Source organism: Danio rerio, chromosome 3 (genome assembly GCF_052040795.2).
Source record: "Danio rerio strain M-AB ecotype USA chromosome 3, GRCz13ab, whole genome shotgun sequence".
In the NCBI taxonomy this organism is placed as follows: domain Eukaryota; kingdom Metazoa; phylum Chordata; class Actinopteri; order Cypriniformes; family Danionidae; genus Danio; species Danio rerio.
This window is the reverse complement of record NC_141023.1, coordinates 16,917,501-16,940,336: the sequence shown is the minus strand read 5'-3', so window position 1 is coordinate 16,940,336 and position 22,836 is coordinate 16,917,501. Positions and strand designations below refer to the sequence as shown.

Genomic DNA, 22,836 nt, shown 5'->3' with positions numbered 1-22,836 from the left:
ATTCTGTTTGCTCATTTTCAACACCTCCTGACTGCTATTTTAGGATTCCTAAATCTTATCTGTTTTAAAAAGGGGAAACCTGCCACACAAACTCACAATCAGATAAAATGCTTGGATGTGCATTTGATGTGAACTGTAAATGTTGTTTCTTATGCTCAAATGAAGCACAACAGTTTAAAAGAATATACCTTACATTCATTTTCTCCTTAAGGAAAAAGATTCAATAACAACAAGAACAAAAATTAAATATTTAAAGACAGAACTGTTCGATGGCCAGAGGTTGTGATCATATAGGCGTTCCTAAATTCTGTTTACACTAATAATCTTATTTTTAAAGCAGTGGTGTTTGTTGGTGTATTTTGGGCAGAAAAACTACACTACTCATAATGCTGTACAGAATGTTGCACCAATCAGTGAGTGGCAATGAGCAAAATAAATCAAAACCAGCCCAATCTCAAGAAATCTAACTACACAGTTAACGATTTTTGTAAATTGTAAAGTATTCGGTAACACTTTACAATAAGGTTTATTAATTAATGCATTTACTAACATGAACTAATCATGAACAACACATGTACAGCATTTATTAATCATAACTGAACATTTACTAATGCATTATTAACATCCAAGTCCATGCTTGTTAACATTAGTTAATGCACCATGAGTTAACAATGAACTACCAATGAACTACTGTATTTTTATTAACTAACGTTAACTAAAATGAACAAATAATGTAGTAAATGTATTGTTCATTGTTTTTTCCTGTTAGTAAATGCATTAATTAACATTAACTAATGAACCTGTTGAACCTATTGTAAAGTGTGACCCAGTATTTAACCGTAATATGACATGCTGTAGGACTTTTATGCAGTATGTTACTGTATTTTAAAGTTGATTATTGTAAACAGTTGAAGTCAGAATTATTCAGAATTATTCCCCCCTCCCTCGTTTATTTTTTCCATAATTTCTGTTAAATGGAGAGAATATTTTTTCAACACATTTCTAAACATTAGTTGTAATAACTCATTCCTAATAGCTGATTTATTTTATCTTTGTCATGATGACAGTAAATAATATTTGACTAGATATTTTTCAAGACACTTCTATACAGTTTAAAGTGACATTTAAAGGTTTAACTAGGTTAATTAGGTTAACTAGGCAGGTTAGGGTAATTAGGCAAGTTATTGTATAATGATGGTTTGTTCAGTAGACTATCGAAAACTAAGAAAATTAAGATTAAAAGGGCTAATAATTTTGTCATTAAAATGGTGTTTAAAAAAATAAAAACTGCTTTTATTCTAGCTAAAATAAAACAAATAAGACTTTCTCCAGAAGTAAAAATATTAACAGACATACTATGAAAATTTCCTTGCTCTGTTAAACATCATTTAATAAATATTTAAAAAAGAAAAAAAATTCAAAGGGGGGCTAATAATTCTGACTTCAACTGTATATATACAATTTCATGTATATGTGAATTCCATGCCCCTTTCAAAACAATCACAAGAACAAACATCCCTACATGACTTATTTCCACTCCTTGTTTCATTTGGTCAGTCATTCAATTGTGATATTTGATAAATGATCTCAATGAAAAGCCAGTATTATTGAACGTTATGAAAAGCACGCAATTGATCGGTGTCTTGTTACTCTTTACAAATCTCCGAGTGCAGTTCATCCATCCATGCGTTCAATTGTTCCCTGTTTGTGCAAGGATCAATAGACAGCACTGATGCAGACAAAACTATAAATAAAGCTTAAGCATGACATCAGCACCGAGCAGTACATTAGCACACAGATCAAACCCTAGTGTGAGAAACGCATCTGCACATCTGACATAATAATGAACAAATAAATGAAATGAGTATGAAGCTATTGATTTTCCTAATTGAGCAAATACAACTCAAGGCGCATCTGATTTCATACACTCACCCACTTCATATGCGTGCATACAGTAAGTGAATGGCACATGATATCGGATAGGGGTTTTGGCTTCATCTGCTGCTAACAATATTTCATACGGCGATATTGCTGAAAGAAAATTATTCTGTTACAGTTGACGTACAACATTATAGATGAGATTGCCTATTTGTCTGATGCTTTAGATCATTATCATCTGTCTGTGGTATCAGATAAGCTAGAAAGAATGCCGTGTGTTATCTTATCTGGCTTTAGCTGCAGAGCTACAATAGATAAAGCTTTAGAATAGGATAAAATCAGGCATAAAGGAAATGGTTTTAAAAACATTGTGTTTTTAAATAGGTTTCTGGCATCAGCTAACAAAAAATAAAAGACGAATTTGTTCTGAAAATGATTTTAATGTAAATGTCATGGAGAACTATAATGATTGTATATAAATATGATATAAATTTGTACAATATAAAAGAAATGAATATGAATAGTGAACTCAATATTTCCTTTTAAAAATATAGACATATATTTTTTACATACACATTAGATATGCAGAATTATTATGCATAACTCAATGAAAAACAAAGATTTTTCCATCTCACAAGTTTATTTTCTACTGTTAAAGTAAGAATGATAAACTAAATCAAAATTTTACAAATAAACTTCAAAAGTAAATCCTCAGTTACTAATTTAGTCAACCTTCTTTTCGATATCACAGGCTTTACATTCACTGAGTCAGTCAGTTATTTGATCTGGTCAGGATCAACTTTTTGTGCAGCTGCAATCACAGCCTGCCAGACACTGTTATGAGAGGTGTACTGTTTACCTTCACTGATAATGTTCTGCTTAAGAAGGGCCCAGAAGTTTTCAACTGGGTTTAAGTCAGGTGAAGATGGAGGCCATGTCATTACTTTTTCATCTTTAAGGTCTTTACTGGCAAGCCATGTTATTAGAGATGAGTTATTAAAACTATTATGTTTAGAAACGTGATGAAAAAATCGTCTCTGCATTAAACAGAAATTGGGGGATAAAATAAACAAGTGGCTAATAATTGAGGGTGACTAATAATTGTAACTTCAACTGTATATATGTATATATATTTATATATATACATATGTACTATACATATTTATATGTATAGTGTGTAGTGTTTCATGCAACATCATAATTCAGTGGTTTTATGATAACACACACACACACACACACATATATATCGTTTTAGCGTTGATATCAGAACATTTGAATGCACAATATTTACATCGCAGGTTCTGAAATTGGAGTCAGGATTATAGTTGGCCAGGTAAAATTGTAAAGTAATTTCAGTTTAACCACAAAAGTGTGAAAGTTTATCAGTTTTGGGTGTTTTAAGGCCTGTGACTGTGTATGCATTTTAAATGGGCACAAAGAATTGCATTTTGTAGCTTTAAATCAAACTGTTTTTGTTAATGATTTATATAGTAAAGACAATACAATTTTATTGTTTGTTTATTTTATTTCCGTACCTAACTCTATTAGAATGATTTTTACCGTTGCTGTTGTCTACTATATTCATCTATGCTGGCATTTAGTCTATAATATTTTCTGCAGATGCACTCCTCTACAAAATATTTCCATTCAATAAAAATGTATTAACTATTTAAAATAGAAAATAAGCTATTTATATTGCAATTTCTTTTCCCCAAAATTGTGCCCAGGACTAATATATATATATATATATATATATATATATATATATATATATTACAAAAACTGTTAACACTTTAGTTTAGGTCACAATTCATGGTATTAACAAACCATTAACTAACACTAAAAGCTTAATAAACTACTAATTAGCTGTTTATTAATAGTTAGTAAGGTAGAAGTTGGGTTTAGGTTTTGGGTAGGATTAGGCATGCAGAATAAGATTATACTTTATAACTACTAATGAACAGTTAATATCTTAATAATAGGCAGGTAATGAGTCAGCAGGTAATAGCATGATTTGTGATCTATAAACTAAAGTGTTATCAAAAAACTACTTCATACATACTTCAGATGCGCACACACACTTACACCTATTTATCTTTGTGTGCAGGACCTAACGCTTTTGGAATTTTGCTCATGTAGTGCGACAGATTTACAACCAGACACAGAAACATAAATGCATAAACATAAAATGGAAACCCTTAACAAAACAACTGAACTTGTCACTGTTTTCACAAATGATATTATACTAGACTACCCTTGTCATTCAAAACAAGTGTGTGTTTGTTTATTCACACATACAATCTTTCCTTGTCAATCTATTAAAACACACACTGCTAAATGCCACAGAAGCCAACGGTTTGACAGATTCAGCTTTCCAAGATAGTGAGATGATATTGTGCAAACTGAAGAAAACCATTATGTGCAGTGGTATTAAAGCAAAGATGTTCTTGGTATCTGGTTGCTATGGAAATGTGCGCATATATATAGTAAAAAAAAAAAAAACATATGCCAATGTGCATATTTCTGTCACTGGGGTTACCAGGAAACTGTGTCTGCAGTTTATTTTTAATAGAAACTGTAAAAACCCGTTCATATCTCTGCAATCTATGGGAAAATTTATACCTGAACACCCACATAAAGAAAGCAGATTTTTCAAATACCGGCTGTGACATTTTCACTTTTATGCTCTTTCTTCTGGAATGACTAATGGTGCAATCACTGTCAGAGAAGCTGAGAATATATCAAACTAGTGAGGATTTAATTGCCAACAGAATGCTGATAATAATCACTAACAAACCATGGAAACAGATGTTACTACTGAGGTAAACCTAGAGACATGCTATACCTTAAAAACAACGGCAGTGCTCAGGGATGTGAAATACACGACATTCATGCACTTCCACATACAGTATTCCCAGAGAAAATCTTTTGTTCTCTATAAATAACCATTTTGCTTAGATTTTTACCAACTTAACACTATAAAAAAAAACATTTGTGGAATGAAACTATAGGAGCGTACAATTTTTCTGTTATTAAGTGATAGTTTATAAGCTAATTTCAGCAGGAGCTCGAGCAGACGGTTTCACATAGCTAATTCATTGTTGACAAACATTCTATTATCCAATCAGCTTAAAGGTGCAGTTTGTAAGTTTGACACCCAGTGGTTGAACTAGGTATTGCACCCCTGGATCAAAACACATGCAAGTGCAGGCCAGATTGAGGACCAACAGGAGCTAGCTTGACTATTGAGGCTTAAGGCTGATTTAAGGCTGATTAAACTGTGTTCTAAATTAGAGCAACGGCACGCGATAGAAGGAATATTCTCATATTAAAAGGAGTTTTTGTCCTGACCAATACCTGGAATTTAGATGTTAGAAATGGCTTCTATACCTCACGTCCTTTATTCAACATTTAATGCTAACAATGTGAGTTCAAATGTCATTTTACATATTTTTTATTGCAATACTACTGAAAGCAATAGCAGATAGTTCACCTCAGATCTTGAAAATAAAACAAACCGTTTAAAATTGAGCTTTGAAACTGTGAAGCCAAGTGCAAGACAACACACATCAGTGATTTAGCATGTGCATTTCATAAAGTTAAAGAGGTTTAATATGTATTAATTAGATTATAAATATTACCAGTTTGCTGGAGTGCAGTGAGTGCACATATTCTGTGCTCCTGAAAGGCTGTATTTAAACTTCAGTTGTGCTTCGTCTGGTAAAAACAGTCAAATTGCTTATCACTGCAAATCTCGTCACATATTATGTTGTTAGTACACTGGGTTACAAGGTAACCTGCTCACCTAATGTTTAAGTGTGTAATGTTTATATTATTTGCTAATTAATAACCTCATGTTGAACTCTGAATCTGCATCTCATTTCGGATTCTGCTACTGTCCACCAGAGGTCGTTTTTCAGTCACGGCTTTGAAAGCCTTCCTTACTAAATTAATGAAATATACGTTTTTCCAACAAGGCAACCCAGGATACTGAAATATAATTGGCTAAACTGACATTGGGGGGGTTAAAAAGAACCAAAACAAAGACAGATGTTCTGGCACGTAACACATTTTCAAAGCAGAATATCTGACTGCATTGCATTGTCAGAACAATTATGAAAGAAGACGCTTCAATCCGGGTTTGTGGACGTTAAATCAGGTTTATTTTGTACATTAACAAAGCAGATATCCATACAGCAGTGGAGATTAGCCTGTATCCTGACACATTTGCGTGCAAAAACAGTGCTAAGCTAAGCGGGCTCTGTATGTCTGTGTGTGTGTGTCTCCTGCGGTGTGTGTGTGCGTGTATCTGTGTGTGTGCGCGTGAACTTTGTAACGATATTGCGTGTCACTCATCAATGCAACTGCACAACAAATACTCATTGGTAAAGTTCTTACTGTAGTATTTCTCACAAATGCTGCGTGAGAACTTCTTTATTTAAGTCTGTCTGTTGTCTGACGCAGCCGAGGGAGGAGATTTAAGACACGTAGAAACAGTAGGCGGGGAGGACTCGCCTTAAAGGCGCAGTACGACAAATGGAAAGATGTATAAAACAGGATCTAGTAAAAGGTATAATGAAAATCTGATGGGTGTTTTAAGCTGAAACTTTATGTACACATTCCAGAGATGCAAAAGACTTATATTAAATTTGAAAAAAAGGGGTAACGTAGGTGCCCTTTAAATATCTGAGTCAAAAACTTACATACTGCATCTTTAAGACTGTCACCGACTCGGTCCCAGTCATTCCCCTCGCTGGCCAGCAGAGGCCACCATCTCCGGACTTCTAGCATTACATCATCCACTTACACTGATCGTGCACACCTGATTCAGATTCCAGTTAACGACCCACGTACCCTTAAAGCCGCACTCAAACATTCACTCAGTGCGAAGTCTTGTTTCAGCCCCGGCCAGCATTACTGAGCGTTATATCCTGCCTGATCTCCTGTGTATTACTCCAGCCCGTTCCTGACTCTGCTTTGCCTTCTGCCTGCCTCTGAGTACTCTGATACTCGCTGCCTGCCCTCGACCCAAGCCTGATACACGGACTCTGAATCACGCCGCCTGCCTTTGACCCATGCCTGGTAAATCACTCTGTGTCTGTCTGCCGCCAGCCTTGAGACCATTGTTGCTACCGTTGATGTGTGTTTGCACCTTTGTGCATATTGAATGTTTGAGTAAGAGTGTGATTAATAAATACTGCATAATGGATCCCTCCGTGTCAGTCTCCTCGTTACAAAGACCAAACCCCATTTAACCATCAATGGCTAGACACTGCACTCAGACACCAATTTCTCTCTCCTGACTAGGGAAATCGCATGAGTTAGGCTATCTTTCTGAGTCCTCTGCTCTGACATCATTACATATACACACATTCTATTCATTCAAATATATGTAAGGTTAAACTTGTGAAATTACACAAAAAATGACTTTTGCTGCTTGATTAAACTACATATTTAAAATGAGTTAAAACAACACAATTCTTAAGTCTGTTTTGGGACAACTTAATTGTTTTATGTTCAATCCACGTCCATTTTTAAAAGCAATTAAGTTAACTTAATCAATTTGCATTAGGATAACATGAAGGATTTGCACCGTTAAAAATGCAGGGTTCCACTAAATTCATTAATGTCGTCACTACACAAATCGATTAAGTTAACTTAGTGATGTTTTATAAACAAATTTCTTGAGAAGCACGATCAGTTTTGACAAGGCTAATTCATTATTGACAATTATCGTGCTTATCGTGACAGGAATAAATAACATTTTAAAATATTAAATTAACAGTAAACAAGGTAAATTATCTGCCAGTGAGGTAAGTTAACTAATCCTGTTTCTCAGTTTGAATTCAGGTTTGATTCAGTATTTACTTACCCAACTGGCACATAATTTAGTTAGTTTGAAGGAAAAACTCACAAAATTTTGACATTGCTAAAAACAAAACAGTATATATTTAAGTTAATATAAGTTTTAGATTTGAAATAGTAAGAATAGCATATTTTTTCAAACAATGAACACCATATAAAAGGAAATTTCACATTATAGATCAACATTAAGAATTTCAACACCATAATTACAGTAAATGCTTCTCAATTATATCCAGGTCTAAGTGAAAGGCTGGAAAACATTTCTAACAATGAGCCACAACAATCAGGGCACTTCATGATATGATATGCATGATCAGTTCAACAATTTTAATGAAGCATGGGCTGAAAAAAAAAAAACACAACATTGATCCTTTAAGGCCTAGTCAAGCACCTCTCTGTTTTAATAATCCTCTCCAGATCTTTAGTCTGCCGCAGCTAATTAAAAGTGCTTTAAATGATTATGAAGGAGAATTAAAAAACAAGGCAGAGAAAGAGAGGGGAATACACACACACACGGCGTCACGTCTCTCACTCACACTTGCACATACTCGATTTAGACAGTCAGTTTTGCTTAAGACGGGTGTGACATGATAGCGGGAGGCTGTTCTGAAAAGTGAGAGAGCAAATGGTCAGCGTGACATTTCATAGTGTGAAAATCTGTCCCCGGGAACGGCAGAGAAAATGATTCATATGATTGATATGATTGGCTGTTCAGTGAGTTAAGGACATTGCCTTTTTTGCTAAATGGAAATTCTCCCTCAGAACATCTCCATGAGCAAAAAGCCAGGAGACGTGGATGTGAAGAACCTTTCCTTGGCTTGTTTCTGCTGTCGCCAGATTGTAATTTTTCCTTGGTTTCATAGCCTCATCACATAAGAGCACTAAGAAGGTAAAAGGCTAGTGGTGAATTCCCCAGAGAGCTCATTAAGAGACTCCTTACAGTCTAACCAGGAAGTAGAGTGACACCAGATGCTTTAATATGTCTAAATTTCAGACTGCTTGATGAAGGTGCGAACTCTTATTAGATCAGAACATGACTCTCAGGCAATCTCTGTTTGAAACTGTTGCCAGAAACCAATATGACATTATACAGTTAATGCATATACAGTAAAAATCTCTAGTAAAAAGTTATTTTAGATTCAATTCAGAGTGAAACCAATTCAAATGCTTTTACTGTAACTGTTTGTAGTGTGAACAGAAAAATAAAACCATGAATCTATCTGTTTTCGTAAAGCAGGTGTAAAAAGTGTGCATGGGCAAAATGACATCCACATTTATAGTAATGAAGGTTTAATAATTTAGAGTAAAACCAATTTAAATGGATTTAGTTGTTGTTTGTAGTGTGAACAGAAAAATTTAACCAGAATCGAAGTCTGAATCTGCCTATTATTTACATAGTAGGTGTTAAAAGAGTGCTTGAGCAAAATAATAAATCACAAGTGATGCAGGTTCAACATTTTAATTATATATCGTCTCCAGGACTCAATGTGTGAGCCAGATAATATACCCAATTCAAAACACAAGTGGTGCAGATTAAACAATTCAGAGTGAATTCGATTCAACTGTATTTAGTTGTTTGTAGTGTGAACATAAAATTTACACTACGACTCAAAGCAGAATCTGCCTATTTCCATACTATATACTGTAGTTTCCAGAAATTAAGGTGTGAGCCAAATAATATATTCAAATTATTAGTGTTCACACAAGTGATGCAAGTTAAATAATTCAGAGGGAATTCGATTCAACTGTATATGGTTGTTTGCAGTGTGAACTGAAAAATTAAACCAGAATATAAGGCTGAATCTACCAACTTTCATATTAAATAGGCTAAAACACTGGGCTTGAAAATAATATACACAAATGTATAGTGTTCAAAACACAAGTGCTGCAGGTTTAACAATTCAGAGTGAATCCGAATCAAATGCATTTCTTTGTTGTTTGTAGCGTTAACAGAAAAATTAAACCAAAATCCAAGGGTGAATCTGGCTATTTCCATATTATGCAGTAGGCAGAAAACAGTGCATGAAGCAAATACTATATCCAAATTCATAGTATTCAAAACACAAGTGATGCAGATTTAACCATTCAGAGTGAAACCAATTCAAATGGATTTAGTTGTTCAGAGTGTGAACAAAAAGTTACACTAAATCCTTAGGCTGAATCTGATATTCATACTTTGGATGTAGTTCAGAAATTAATGCGTGAGCTACATAATGCAAATTTGTAGTATTTAAAATACAAGTGATGCAGGAAAACAATTCAGAGTGAATGTGAATCAATTGTATTTAGTTGTTTGTAAAGTAAACAGAAATATTAAACCAAAACACAAGGTTGGATCTGCCTGTTTTCATACTATATAGTAGCCAGAAATCAGTGCATGTGGCAAATAATCCATCCAAATTCTTAGTATTCAAAACACAAGGGATACAGGTTTAACAATTCAAAGTGAAACCAATACGAATGCGGTTAAAAACCGTTCAGAGTAAATGCGATTCAAATGTATTTAGTTGTTTGTAGCATAAACCAAACAATTTAACAGAACCCAAGGGTGAATCTGCCTACCCATACTTTATATTAGTCAGAAATCAGTGTAATAAACAATTATTTTATGCAATTTTAGAGTATTCAAAACACAAGTGATGCAGGTTTAACGATTCAAAGTGAATCCAATTTAAATAAATTTAGTTGTTTGTAATGAACAGAAGAGTTGCACTAGAACCGAAGGGTGAATTTGTCTATTCCCATACAAAATAGTATCCTGAAAAAAAAAACACGTGAGCCAAATAATATATATAAATTTATAGTATTCAAAACAATTAAGAGTGAATTTGATTCAAATATATTTAGTTGTTTGTAGTGTGAACAGCGAAATGAAACCAGAATCTAAAGCTGAAACTACCAAGTTCCATACTGTAGTAGGCTAAACGACAGGGCTTGAAAATATCCACATTTTTAGTATCAAAACATAATTGATGCAGGTTTAACAATTCAAAATGAAACCAATTCAAACGAATTTAGTTGTTCTTACTGTGAACAGAAAAGTTGCACTAGAATCCAAGGGTGAATCTGCCTATTCCCATACAAAATAGTATTTCAAAAATAAAAACATGAGCCAAATTATATATCCAAATTTATAGTATTCAAAATAATTCAGAGTGAATTTGATTCAAATGTATTTAGTTGTTTGTAGTGTGAACAGAAAAATTAAACCATAATCTGAAGCTTAATACCAAGTTCCATACTATATACTGTAGTGGGCCAAACAACCGTGCTTAAAAATAATATATCCAAATTTATAGTATTCAAAACATAAGTAATGCAGGTTTAAAAACTCTGAGTGAAACCAATTGAAATAAATGTAGCTGTTCATAGTGTGAACAGAAAAGTTACACTAGAATCCAAGGGTGTATTCCCATCCAAAATAGTATCCCAAAAATAAAAACGTGAGCCAAATAATATAAACAGATGTATAGTATTCAAAACAATTCAGAGTGAATTCGATTCAAATGTATATAGTTGTTTGTAGTGTGAACAGACAAATGAAACCAGAATCTGGGGCTGAATCTATATAGTTCTATAATATATACTGTAGTAGGCTAATAGAATGGGCTTTACAATAATATATAAAGTGTATAGCATCTTAAACACAAGTGATAAAGGTTAAACAATTCAGAGTGAATCCAGTTCAAATTCTTTTACTGATTTGTAGTGTGAACAGAAACATTTTAAGTTGTCTATATGACATTTAAAAGTTATTTTCGAGCACAAAATCCGGACTAAATTACGCCTGCTATATTATGACCTTCCTTATAGCCTCTATAACAAAACAGTGGAAATTGCCTCATAAATATATTTATGCCACCTTTGATAAGTGGCAATCAGAGCAGATACATTTCCCTTTTTGTGCTACCTTTAAAGGATAAATATATTGCCCTAGATGACTAAACGAGATGAATAAACCCATGACTTACACCTTACACTGACGGATCACACAATAACACACTGACTAACGCTATTGTGTCTGTCAGTTTCCCTCAAAGTGGAAAAGTTCAGCACTTCAGCACACACTATCACACGTTCGCGGTTGAGTCATGTCAACCTTCATGGCTTTAGCACACTTTGCTTTCTCTCAATAGACATGATGGCAGGTAGAGAGGGAATGAGGACCACTTACAAATGATCCCATCATCTATTGCCCTCCATGTTTTATTCAGTTAAATTTGCACAAAGCTGTACAGCAGAACTCCCACACCACTGAACATCGAATGAATAACACTTCAGGCTTTTTCAAGTAGTTCTGTTCTCAAATGTACACACACAAAAACACTCAAATGCAACAGCTCAGGCATGATTTATGCATTGCAAAGAAAAAAACTAAAATAAATAAATAGAAAAATCACGACTAGATCCAGCCCAGTGCAGTTTCTCACAATAATACAACCTCATCTGACCCACTGACAATAAAATAAAGCATTCAGCCTTTAAGCTTTGCATATTTCAGCATGGATGTGATGTATAACGTTGATTTACAATCTATTCTCAAGAAAACATTATATTAAAGCACATTTTATGGCTCTTTTTTTAATCTAAGCTTAATGAGACGTTCTCATTAGACTAAATGTGCTGTAATTACTAAATACAGGATTCATAAAGCATTCTCAGTGGAAAAGATAGAATGAAAATGGCACAATGGAGAAATGAGGAAGATCTAATATATATACTGTAGTGCTCAGCATAGTACACCTTGTACAGATCTCTCATTCAAATGAATCATTTCAATAGGATGCTAAGGAAAAAAATTATCAGTATATACATTGCAGTACCAAAGCCAAAACAGGAACTAATTTAACAAAATAACTTAATTTAATTTATTTATTTTACTTAATTAGTGCATACTGTACAATAACTTTATTATCTTTCTATTGCTAAAGATGTTAAGTGGTCAAAACTCTTCTTTTTTATGAAAATAACTTTTTAATAAAACAATTTAGTTTGAATGCACTGAAATATATAGTCTATATTCACTGAAAAATGCACAGAAATATTCATTTTCAAATGGGGTAATTACGCATAAATCATAGCAAAATAAAATCTGTGCAAGAAAGACATTCTGGATTCAAGATGTCTAACTTGAATCTTTATTATTATCATTTGTATTGACGTAATTAATGAAATTTGATCTCCTTGTTTGACATATAATGAATTTTTAATTGTATTTAAATTAACCACCGCTTCGAATGTTATCACTCGATTGAATTACGTTATCAGCGGTTATCCGCTGATAGATATGGGCCAGTAGGGGCCTTCTGCGCCTAATAGTAGGCTTGGAAGGCTGTTATTATCCACTAACATGGTTATTCAGCTATACTAATAGAGAAGGCTCCAGATCTGTTTTTACATTACTGTGGTGGTTGGGTTTAGGGTTGGGGTAGATGTTAATAAAACATTTATTCATTTTCTTTTCAGCGTAGTCCCTTTATTAATCTGGGGTCACCACAGCGGAATGAACCGCCAACTTATCCAGCATATGTTTTACGCAGCGGATGCCCTTTCAGCTGCAACCCATCTCTTGGAAACATCTATACACATTCATACACTACGGACAATTTAGCTAACCAAATTCACCTGTACCGCATGTCTTTGGACTGTGGGGGAAACCGGAGCACCCGGAGGAAACCCACTCGAACGCAGGGAGAACATGCAAACTCCACACAGAAATGCCAACTGACCCAGCCGAGACTCGAACCAGCAACCTTCTTGCTGTGAGGCGACAGCACTACCTACTGCGTAACTGCGTTGCCCGTTAATAAAATACAATTAATGGGAAATTTAATAATTAATATAAACAGTTCGTGTTAAATTCCGGCCACAGCCATATGTGATCTATAGCTGATTAACCATGTGGATGGATGATAACAGCCTTCTGAACCTACTAGTAGGTGCAGAAGGCAACAACTGGCCCATATCTATCAGCTGATAACCACTGATAACAGTCGAATTGGCTGATTTAACAAATGTTTAAAAACATATTTTAAAACAAAAATATTTTTTAAAACTCTCTAAAAGATTGTCTAACCTGTGCAGAGTTGGATTGCAGAATGTGAAGCGGGCATTACTTTTATTAATAGTTGAGAATAATTTTAAAAAATCTATTCAATTCAAAGTGGAATAAATTTGTTAAGATAGAAAAGAAATATTAGATGAAAAATCTCTTTCATACATTCACCTCCTCTTTCTCTTTTTCAAGTTCCCATTCTCTTTTAAAATGGAGCAAGAACAGTAAGAAGACAAGTAATGAAGTAGATCATGATAAGAAAGGTTTGTCCCTAACGCTTTATCCTATTTATATGAGATATAGACAAAATACATATTTAATGTTTGAATGAGTTTTTACACCAAACTAATATTTTATTTTATTGTTATGAAATGACTTGAGATGATGCTGTACTGAATGTGAAAAAAATAATAAATGTTGCCTTGAAACTAATGGAATTTAACCAGTATGCCAGTAACCAGTAAGCTGCATTTCAAATTGAAACACTAATAAATATAAATGTAAAAAAATGCATTAGAGTGACTAAAAATGAAAACCAAATATATATACACTGTAAAAAATTTATCATAAAAATAATTAATCATTAAAACAATTATATGCTCAATTAGTCACGACAGTGAATATTTTTACAGTAGTTCACAGTAAATTAAACTAAGTTAATCATGTTCTAACTTAATTTTATAAGTTGCACAAGCTTGTTTATAAATTTTATTTTAACTTATATTTTTAGATTTTTTTGTTTACAAATTGGGCGTCACAGTGGCGCAGTGACTGTGTGGAGTTTGCATGTTCTCCCTGTGTTGGCGTGGGTTTCCTCCAAGTGCTCCGGTTTCCCCCACAAGTCCAAAGACATGCACTATTGGTGAATAAGCTAAATTATCTGTAGTGTATGTGTGTGAATGATTGTGTATGGATGTTTCCTAATGATGGGTTGCAGCTGGAAGGGTATCCGCTGTGTAAAACATTTGCAGGATAAGTTGGTGGTTCATTCCGCTGTGGCGACCCCAGATTAATAAAGGGAATAAGCCAAAATGAATGAAATTAATGTTTACAAATTTTTATTTTGAATTTATTATCATTTATTTTAGATTTTACTTAAATTTTTAGCTTATATTATACGAGTAATTGTCTCAGAATTCAGCTTTTTGTATTAATATTATATGTTAGACACCATAGGGTCTGAGAGTAACGCAATTTCTGTTCTCTTTATGTCCTGTACATGTGGTTGAATTGACAATAAACCTGACTTTGACTTGAAGCTGTTATAAGTCAGTTTAACATAATAAAAGCTCAATAGACACATAAGGTTAATGTGTTTCAGCTTATAAATTTAAGGCAATCAGGATATTTTTTACAGAGCAGAAGTGGTAACAAATGCTCTAAAAATGCACATCAGCAACAGTTTTATAATACTGATTTCACACTTTTTTTTAATGCATCACTACAGGTCAGAAGCTTCAGAGAAAGTGTTTTAGAGCATCTCAGGGATGAAAGCTCAGGCAGAGACTGAAAAAAGCCAATGAAAAAAAAACACACCAGAGTTACTGAAATGAAAACTGAAAATAGAAAAATGGCAACAAATGCTCTAAAAGCAAATCAATAAAACTACTGCACTATTCACACTCTTTAATGCATCACTGCAGGTCAAAGAAAAAAGTGTTTCAGAGCATCTCAAGGATGAAAGATCAGACAGAGATCGAAAAAAAAGAAAAAATGTACTCACGCGTCCCATCAAAGCGTTTGGCGATGGTGTCGAGAAAGGTGTTCTGAGGGGCCAGGAGCCCTTTCATCACCGGCATGATGACGGGTGAATCCTCAAACCTCCATCACACACATAACAAGAAAGAAAAGCTAGAGTAGGAAGATGATTTTATTATTATACCCGAGGTTCAACCTGTGTTGCTGGCTGCCTTATTCAAGGTGCTAATGGCCGCTTGTTCAGTTCAATTCAATCCTCCATGTCTTCGCTTTTCCACATTTTGCAGAAGTCAGAAGCTACACTACGCTCTGGAAAGTGTAGTGTTACTAGGATGCATTCTTGCCGCTCAGTTGTCTACTTCCTGATAGTTAAATCTGTCTAATTTCTGGTGAATTTGCGCTCACTTTCTACAATCCGTCAGTTTGGTGCAGCTGCTCTGTGCAAAAGCAGGATTTTGTGTCTCGTCTCAATTTTCTTTCTTTTGTTGCTTTTTCTGCACCGTTCCTGTCTGTCCAACAGCTTGTCCACACTTCACTTTGTTCTTTGGATGTCCTTTCTTTAGGTTGTCCTGATAGGAGGTCAGATGGTTGTGCGCATCCTTCTCTTCTTTTCATGTGTTGTGTGCGCTCTGTGAAGCAGGTGCACAATCTCTACTGCATCTCTCCTCCACTCAGTGCTATCTCTCTCCACTCGTCTGTCTGTCCCTCCCTCGCTCTCTCGTGCTCTCTCTGCTATTCCCTTTCAGAAAGAAGAAGCATGAAGAGACGTAATGAAAAAGGATTCTAGAAAATCAAGATTTAAAATAAGGTTTGTGCTTAAAACTTTGCTGCATTTCATATTATATATATATATATATATATATATATATATATATATATATATATATATATATATATATATATATATATATATATATATATATATATATATATATACTCACACACACACACACACAGTGTATATACAGTATATACAGAATTATTAGCCTCCCTGAATTATTAGCCTCCCTGTTTGTTAATAACTCATTTCTAATAACTGATTTATTTTATCTTTGCCATGATGACAGTAAATATTTGACTAGATATTTTTCAAGACATGTCTGTACAGCTTAAAGTGAAATTTATAGGCTTAACTAGGTTAATTAGGCAAGGTAATGATGGTTCTGTAGATTACATATATAAGTATATCTTAAAGGGGCTAGTAATTTTGACCTTAAAATGATTTTTTAAAAATGTATTACTGCTTTTATTGTAGTATACCGTATACACACACACATAAATGCATAAATACATACATACACACACACACACACACACACACACACACACACACACACACATGTATGCACACACACACATTTTACATTACAGATTACATTAATAATATAGAACACACACACATATATATATATATATATATATATATATATATATATATATATATATATATATATGTATATATATATATATATATATACCAATATATATTGTATATATGTTTTAAATATATATATAACCTCTAAAGATATAACCTAACAATGTATACACAAATCAGTTTTAATAAATAATAATTAATTAGAATGACTTCACTTAATGTGTACAATTTATTTTGCTTTCAATAAATTATGTATACCCACAAAATGCTTTTTAAATATAACTAAACAACAGTTTACAAAATGACTTAATTATAGTAAGCTAAATATTTAAATGAACTTGAGGAATTAATATATATATTATATATTATATATATATTGTGTGTGTGTGTTTGTATACACACACACACACACACACACGCTTCAGCTGGGTCATTTGGCATTTGTGTGTGGAGTTTGCATGTTCTCCTCAGGTTAGTGTGTTTCCTTGCGGTGTTACCGTTTCCCCCACAGTCCAAAGACATGCGCTACAGGTGAATTGAATAAACTTGAATAATAATCATAAAGAAAAGAACATGAAGCACAGGATTTATAGCAAGCATTAATAAATTATAATGGATAATGACTAAATTTGCCTCAGCAGTTAAGCAGCGATTGTCTTCAGAAGGAAATCTTTGGCATAACATAACCAAAACTAAGGAACTAATGTGGCACAAGCAGATCTCTCTAGTGACCGAGTGACAGTTATAGAGGCTGTAATGAGAGCAGAACTGAGTCTTAAAACCACAAATAAAGATAGTTTAGCGGCTGAAGTGGGTTTAAAGGGACAGTGACATTACCAGAAACAGAAGAATGAAGTGGAGGGAGAGCGACATAAATGGTGTGAAAGGGAAGGCAGAGCAGCCATCTGTACCGAGCAGATATTTACATATATTATTACCAGACAAAAGCAACATCTCCCACAACACACCGAGGAACGTCAAGGCTGAAATCTGAAAGGATGCGGCTCTGGGTCAATACTTACTGAAAATGTGTTGTCTCGCAGGCTGTGGGGGTGGAGGATTCAAGCACGAGCCTTTGAAAAGCACTAATTATCTCCCAAAATGTGTTTCATGATCAGGCAAGCTGTCACATCGAGACCAGGGCATGCTGTCACATATACTGTACGCGTTTGTGTACGGAATGAGTACTAGCATTCATCATCAAGGCCATTTAGTTTGAATAGCTATACTTAATGCTATGGTTGAGTTCTTTTTCAGAGTATAATAACATTTCACAAGACAGTAATCTATTAGTAGGCAAAATGGCTCAGTGGTTTGCACCATCGCCGCCCAGCAAGAAGGTCACTGGATCGAATCCCGACTGAGTGAGTCGGAATTTCTGTGTGAAGTTTGCATTTGACTTTTTGGTGTAGTAAAATCTTATATACGTTTTAAATTGTAATATTAGGTGTCGAAGATAAGTCGAATGTTAAAGTAGGCCTAGGCTAAATATTTAATATTTACACATTTACTTGATGTAATAAACAACATGAGAGGAAACTGTTACATATTAATAATAATTTACTTGTAATATTTAAATATTTTCTAATCGTTGCAAACACAGTAATATTAAGTACATTTTAATAATGGATATGTAGTTTCCAGCATGCTTTGCGTGGGACTGAATTAAGAGAATATTTAAAAAAAAAAAAAACTATCTTAGGTGTTTAAATTAGAGTGTTGTTATGACTTGATTCTCACTAGTTTTACGAGTAAAAAGAGTTTTGAGTAAGTTTTATGTTTTGTTTTGAGGTAACCTTGCAAAATAGTAGCACTCGTGCTTTGGGTTTTGGGATTTTTATCAGCATAAATGTTTGACGCATCACTCAGAGAGCCATGGCTGTGCTATAACAACCTCTGAGATCTGTAAGCAATTATAAAATAAATTTGCTCTTGGGTTCAATTTGCTATAGTAAAGTGAAACAACACATTTCAAGTTAGTAAAAATGTGTATCTTAAAGGTGCAGTAGGTGATTGTCTTCACAAACATTTTTTTGTTGTGCTCGTTGAAAGTGTCTTCACATTTCAATACAAATGATTAAAGTGAATGATCTAAATGTATTTATATGTATTTTTATATTCTGGGTGAGGCATAAGACTAAAATATGTTCATCCAATTAAAATGGTGCGGGCCGGTAATTCCCATAATTCTGATAAGTAGCCCAAACTGTCTGTCAGCAAATGTAGATTTGAACTACTGCGCAGCCGTTTATGCAGATCCGCCATTCGTGCATACACGCACTGCTGCGAGCTCATGTGCAGACTAGAGAGGGAGAGAGAGAGAGAGAGAGAGAGAGAGAGAGAGAGAGAGAGACAGAGAGAACGCGAGTGGTAAAAACATGCTGAATCAAAACTTGTTAAAATCCTCCACGCTGGAAGTAGGACAACACCATGGCTAAAGTGTTTCTTTTAGACAGGTGATGTTCTGTTTTAAAACAATTTTAGTCACGCAAAGCTTTTATTGTTACAAATGGGTTATATGCACAGAAGTGTTGTTCAGCCACTGAAGTCTTCTGATGAAAGATTGATGTGACTATTTTCAGTTTCAAGGAAGGGGCTGTGTTTCAGAGATTTATGCTAACAGGTTAGCAGCATTGTGGCAGATCTTCTACTGCACCTTTACACTAAATCAAGGGTGGGCAAACTCGGTCCCGGAGGACCGGTGTCCTGCATAGTTTAGCTCCATCTCTAATCAAACACACCTGAACAAGCCAATCAGTGTCTTCAAGATCACTAGAAATCTATAAGCAGGTGTGTTTCATCAGAGTTAGAGCTAAACTGTGCAGGACACCGGCCCTCCAGGACCGAGCTTGCCCACCCCTGCACTAAATGTACTAATTTGTAACCAATAAGATTTATTTAAATTGATAAAAGCAACGTTCCTTCAGCTAAAACAAGAACTTGCTATTACTTGATTAATTTCAATAAAATTTGACTTAAATTAAAAAATTATCAATTAACTTTTACTTAATAAATTTAGGAGCGTTAGGTAAAACATTAAGTAAATTTTTACATGAAATTGACAATATAATTGTACCTGATATAATTTAGTAAAATTTACCTGAAATTTTTTTGTGCAAATTTTTATGAGGATTTTTTTTAAGTAAACCTCAAGTTATTTTTTTTTCCATGTTTGAGTGTTTTTCAGCGCTGGGTTGCGGCTGGAATCGTATTGCTGTGTAAAACATACGCTGGAATAGTTGACGGTTCATTCCACTGTGGAGACCTCTGAAATAGAGACTAAGCTGAAGGAAAATAAATGAAATAATCCTTTACTGAGTCATGTTTTCTCTGAAGGCAATACGTTTTGAAGACATATGACGGTTCATTAGCTCATATCTGTAATCAAAATAACAGGTCTCTGAGAAATATTAAAGGGATAATTAATTATAAAAATAAAAATGGTGTCATTTAATCACCCTCTAATTTTTCCAAACCACTTTTTTGAACACATAAATGAATGTATCTCAATGTTGGAAGGTGATTTGTTTTCTTTTTTTTAAGTATTAATTGGTTTTCAACATTCTTCAACATAAGTTAATTGTTCAAAAATAAGTTGAACAAGTTGTGTTTTTTTATGCACATTTTGGAATAATAAAATACTTAACAAAAATCCAAAGATTCATACATTTTGAAACTTGCCATAACTTGTGTGCAAATCTGAGTACGATAAAAAAATCTTACTCTCAAAACTGTCACTAGGGTGGTGCCTTTTCAAAAGGTACAAATTTGTAATCAAAAGGTCTATATTAATACTTCAAGGGTACATCTTAGTTTCTAAAAAGAACAAAATTGTACCTCTTAAATTTTTAGGTACTAATATACTTTTGAGGTACCAATATGGACCCTTTAGGTTCAAACGTGTACCTTTTGAAATGGTACCACCCCAGTGACAGCTCACACACCTTTATTTCTGAGAGTGTATAAGAAAAAAAACGCACAATTATTTTTTGTTTTCAACTGTAATAAAACATAAAGGTCATACAAGATTTGGAACCACACGAGGACAGGTAAATGTTCATTTTTATGCATTTTCTCTTTAAATAAACAAACTGCCGTACCCTCTATCCCTATCTATATAAGCTACAATACATTCTTTGCTTCCCTTAATCTATAGGTCTAAATGTTCAGATATTTTCCGACCCCAAAACAAACCACAAATGTTCGGAGCTTTATTGTGAAGTCAGTGTTATTTTACAATATTTACATCGCCTGCCACCTGCTGACCACAAAACATATTACACGTTATTGATGAGTGTAACAAACTGCTACTAGCCTACATTTATTTTTTTATGAAAAGAGGAAAGGCAACATTTCACAAATCTCAGTGTAATATAGCAGTTCTATGTGGAAAGGAAAGTCTTGTGATTTCCTTACAAGTTTTACTGAGGTAAACGGACAAAGGCTTATATTTAAAAGGGATAGTTCTGTCACTCTAAACTTTCTCCAAACCTATTTGACTTCTGTTAAACAACAAAGATATTTTGAAGAATGTTGGAATCCTGTAACCATTGACTGCCATAGTATTTGTTTTTGCCCCAGTATAAAAGTCAGTGGTTATTTTTTTCTTCAAAATATCTTATTTTATGTTCAAATGATTAAAGAAACTCAAGAAATGTTTGGAAACACGAGGATAAGTAAACAGTCTTTTATTTTTTCGGTGGGTGAACTATCCCTTTAACGTATGCAAACCTAGTTTCGTTTTTAAAACAGCTTATTAACATGGTAAGCATCATTTTATTTATGTTGGAATAATGTCCCTTCGAGTAATGTTAAGCACTTTTACGCAAATCAACGTCGCCAATTTTTTAAAAATCTAATCATATAGCTTACAAATTGACGGGTTTTTTCTGTTTTTATTATTAAATAGCGACAAGTGTCATCGTTTTTCATAACTGTCCACATCCTGTGGTACCGTAGGGATGAGGAATTTAGCGGGCTCCTCCAGCCTCTTCCCCATGGTGAGGATCCCCGCGGCTTGATTCCGCGAGTTGTGCAGCAGTTGTTGCAGGCGGTCGTGGACGCGGCTTTCGCCCACTTTACGTTTGCCAAGAGTGAGAATCCCGACAGCGGCGTCGTTGTTGAGATGCACTAAATGTCTGGCGACGGAAGAGTCGTTTCTGCGTCCTGCTCGGCACAGCATCTCGTAGAGTTTGCAGGAGCCGGGAGCGCGCGCGCAGCAGGAGGCCACGCCCTCCACGTCCCGGGCCAGGTGAGCGAGCAGCGCCATGAAGACGAGCACCTGGAGCTTCTGTTGGGAGACAGACAGAGGCAATAGTATCTGGATGCAGACTTGGATTTGCAAGCGGAGACTACATATTTCAGAGATGCAATGTCGACAGAGGCGCATTGGGGGCCCTAAGCAGTTCCAGGTATTGCCCTAAGCATTTAAAACTAAATACATTCTCTTTCTCTATAGATTTTTTTTCTCCGTAGATTAGTTTTTTGTGAAATAAACTGCATGTTAAAATATATTTAAGGTTGAATTTTGAACTTTTAAAGTAAAATCAAATACATAAAACAATAAATAAATAAAAATGAGCCCCATTCTTTTTATAACCTTCTTTTTTCAGCTCCACTGGGGTAGCTTCACCCTGAATTACCAATGTGTATGAAATGTGCACTATAAATAAACTTTCCTTGCCCTTTTATGGGGTCCCCGGTTTTAAAAAATAATTAATAATGTTATGGTTATAGACAGATGATAGAAAACGTATAAAAGAGCTATATGACTGATATAGCCCAGCAAACAATCTTGTGTTTATCAGACGTCTAATACACATCTAGATGTAGACAGTTTGGCTAAAACAAGGCTAAACTTGGGCTATCAGTAAATCTCTAATAGACATCTAAGAATAGCCCAAATCTAGACTAGTCGTCAAATAGACAGACAGACTTTATATGTGTAGTCATTCATTTCTGTCTA

At 34.4% G+C, this 22,836-nt stretch overlaps 2 protein-coding genes across 2 annotated transcripts in view; both read right to left on the bottom strand.

Moving 5' to 3' along the window:
- The window catches only part of kcnh4a (potassium voltage-gated channel, subfamily H (eag-related), member 4a), a 53,495-nt gene extending 37,898 nt beyond the window's left edge, over positions 1 to 15,597 (bottom strand). The window contains exon 1 of the mRNA NM_001322433.1: positions 15,522 to 15,597. Coding sequence (NP_001309362.1) covers positions 15,522 to 15,597 — 76 coding nt within the window. The remainder of the gene's footprint in view (positions 1 to 15,521) is intronic.
- Positions 15,598 to 21,769: 6,172 nt separating this feature from the next.
- Positions 21,770 to 22,836, bottom strand: part of hcrt (hypocretin (orexin) neuropeptide precursor) — a 4,269-nt gene continuing 3,202 nt past the window's right edge. The window contains 1 exon segment of the mRNA NM_001077392.2: positions 21,770 to 22,161. Within this exon segment, the coding sequence (NP_001070860.1) occupies positions 21,790 to 22,161 (372 nt within the window). The 3' untranslated portion in view covers positions 21,770 to 21,789.